Raw genomic sequence first — 3,108 nt, forward strand, 5'->3', positions numbered from 1 at the left:
TAATAATAAAATAATATCCTAAAAGGGTTTAGTTAAAAACACCATGCGTTTGAAAAAATAAAAAATAATTACTTCTAAAGCCAACTCTCTATAAAGGGCCTGTATTTGATCATAAAAGGATCATTGTTTCAGGTTTCAGCACCTGGGACAGCACCCCAGCCCTTCAGGCCGACCGTTTCCGTACAAAGAGCCGTGCATTTGTGAGACTGTTGTTTTTTTTATCTTTTAATAGTGATTCTCTTTTGCCGAGACTTAAATCAATTACATTTGCATGCGCATAATAAAGAAAACGTAAACCGAAATTCCAAATAATAATGATGAAAATCTGTAAATCCTTGTTTCTTTTGCTTTTTTCCAATTTGTAAACTGTTAGTCATACATTGTCTTTAGATTTGAGCGTGGGTTGAGTTGAATAAAACAAACGGATCAGATATTTTTTCCTCAAAATTGAACATGTTTGATTTCAAATAGAAACTAATTCAACAGAAGAGCATCGAGGACAGGCTCTTCTATCCGGTTCTCAGTCCCAAAAGGGGCACGGGGGTGGGGGGATGTCTGTGTTGCGGTAAAGGGTCGTTTGGTTTTGTTAGGAGCAGAACAGTTTGTTGCCAGTTTTTGGGAAGCTCATGGGACTGTCTTTGGGGGAGTTTTGGTGCTGCTGGATGGCCGCCGCGTTCCTCTCTGCCTCCAGGATGGCGCCTTTGGTGTTCGTGGTCCAGGACACGGTGGTGTTGGTCAGAGCCTGGCTCAAAGTGCTGTGCCTGAACAAGGGGTCGTGGAAAACCCCGTCCACCCAGTTCCTCAGCGTCGTGACCGGCGAGTCCTGCCTGTTGTCCAGGCCGGTGACGGGAGGGGTGGCTGCCGGAGACGGGGTGAGGGAGGAGGGCGGCGGCTGGCACCGCAGCATACAGGACGGGTATTCAGTCTGGTTCAGGGAGGTCGCGGTCTGGGCCAAGGACCAGATCCGCGGCTTGCCATCCAAAAGCTGGTGGGCTTGCTGCTGGTTGTAGCACGGCTTGGCCTGCGCCCGGCCGTCCGCCTGGAAGCTCTCCGGGTTCGCTTTGAGACAACTTTTGCCCAAGTCCTGCTCAACTCCGAGGGTGAGAGGGAGGGAGATCTTCAAGGACGTGTTCTTAATGAGCTGGTCGGCGGAGCAGTCGGTCGTCGTGGACATGTGCGCGTTCATGTGGTAACGATGCTTCATCTCACACTCGGAGTTCTCAGACTCCAGCGTGTCGAAGTCGTCCAGGTCGCTCAGCTGGAGATCCTTATTGGCCCGACTTCTGGTCTCTGCGGGAGGCCCAGAAAGAAAAGGAGGACAGAAATCATTTCAAAGTGGAGTGATTATTTGAAAAAAAAAATCGTTTCATTTCGAACCAATTCTTTTCTAAGGAACTGATTCCCTAAAAATATACAGATATATAAAATGAATCATCTCGGGCCTGCTGCTGCTGGTGAAAGTCGTCTTCATCACGTTACATTTTCCTTTAAATTGATAAAAACTTTATAAAAAATCAAATAATCATATTTAAAAACTGAAAACATGTCTGCTGAGTGGATTAAATCTTAAAAGGCAGTTTATGGATGAGAGCTAGAGAGAAAATAACTCCAAACAAATTATTTTAACGCATATTTCTGCACAACTAAAATAAAAAACTAAAATAAACTTGACACAAGTTTTGAATGTGTAAAATCTGTATTTATGATTATGATGCCGCAGCTGTTCCCTCTAATCCCTAAAGGTTGCATGCTGATGTGCATTCCAGCACTGACCATCGTCATTATTTTCACTTTTGATCTGCTCCTCCGGAGACCCATCCTCATCATCATCAAATCTTTTCTCCTCCGATCCCTTATTCCTGGGCGGCCACGTCATCTTGTTCTCCTTCTTGAGCCTCCTCCTGGCGTTGGCAAACCAGGTGGAGACCTGCGTCAGCGTCATTTTGGTGATGATGGCCAGCATGATCTTCTCCCCCTTGGTAGGGTACGGGTTCTTCCTGTGCTCCTGCAGCCAGGCCTTCAGAGTGCTGGTGGTCTCGCGGGTGGCGTTCTTTCGCCTCGTGCCCCCGTCCATGGACCCGTATCTGTCAGTGAGAGGAGCACAAGTGAATCTGGTGGACCACCCCAGACGTTTGTCTCCAGGAAACCATGACAGAGCCATCTGCTTTTGAGTTTTCCAGAAGTGATGCCGTTCTAAACACTCAACAGCAGAACCTACACCACTGTTCCAGTCAGTGGAATAAGACATTCTGCAGCGATGCTCTTTGAGAATTATGCATTTGTTGCTGGCTTTGAAAACTTTGTTTCTCACAACTTCCTCAAAATCATCTCCAACACTGCAAATGTCATCAGGATTACTTGGATGTGCACATCATTCTATCAAGTATGGTTTATCAGTCACCTGCATCCCCACTTTCACCTTTTAACCCCACATTAAAAATGCACCCTGCTGATTTCCAAGTAGCAGCGAGCTGTAAGCACACTTCTCCTTTTATGAGGCCTTGTACTCTCAGCGCAGGCTAGCACAGCTGAGGGAATCAGAAGGACGTTTGGTGACCCTCTGCTGTTCCCTCAGATAAAGTTAGACTGTGAAATTGCTTTATTGAGCTTAATGGTGTGCCCTCAGGTAGGGGCGTAGACGGTTTGTAGGCCTGCCGGAGCACCGCACACCCAGTATGAGTTGTTTCTTGTTCGGAAACTTGCTGAGACTCCCAAATAGTCGTTTATTTTGCTCATTATCCATCAGGCTTTAACGGAGGAAATTTCCTGGCACGTTTTAAGTTGTCAGCGTTTGTAATCTGATCATGACAGAGGATGAGTTCAGAGCTGTGTTACAGTGCTTGTCTCATTTAGGGGAGGTTTATTTAGCAGGGTTGAGAGGCCTTGATGGAAGGTCTCATGGAGAAGGAAACTTCTCTTGTAGTGTTGCAATGATTCTTGGCTTTGCAGAAAAAAAAACACTTTTCTTTAAAAGATAGGAGTTTGAGCATTTTGTCATCCTCCAATGAACTAAAGTCTGGCCTGAACAGCTCTTTGTGACTCAGTTTACATCTAAACAAGTAATTTTTACATACCTGTCATACTGATACTGTCCCAGGGTGGGATCGT

General features: G+C 45.8%; 1 protein-coding gene across 1 annotated transcript in view; it reads right to left on the reverse strand.

The window, feature by feature from the left end:
- Positions 1-232: 232 nt before the first annotated feature.
- Positions 233-3,108, reverse strand: part of irx4a (iroquois homeobox 4a) — a 4,965-nt gene continuing 2,089 nt past the window's right edge. The window contains 3 exon segments of the mRNA XM_015949118.3: positions 233-1,290; positions 1,774-2,084; positions 3,075-3,108. The exon segment at positions 3,075-3,108 is cut by the window's right edge and continues 73 nt beyond it. Coding sequence (XP_015804604.2) covers positions 587-1,290; positions 1,774-2,084; positions 3,075-3,108 — 1,049 coding nt within the window. The 3' untranslated portion in view covers positions 233-586.

The sequence above is a fragment of the Nothobranchius furzeri genome, chromosome 5 (genome assembly GCF_043380555.1).
Source record: "Nothobranchius furzeri strain GRZ-AD chromosome 5, NfurGRZ-RIMD1, whole genome shotgun sequence".
NCBI lineage: Eukaryota > Metazoa > Chordata > Actinopteri > Cyprinodontiformes > Nothobranchiidae > Nothobranchius > Nothobranchius furzeri.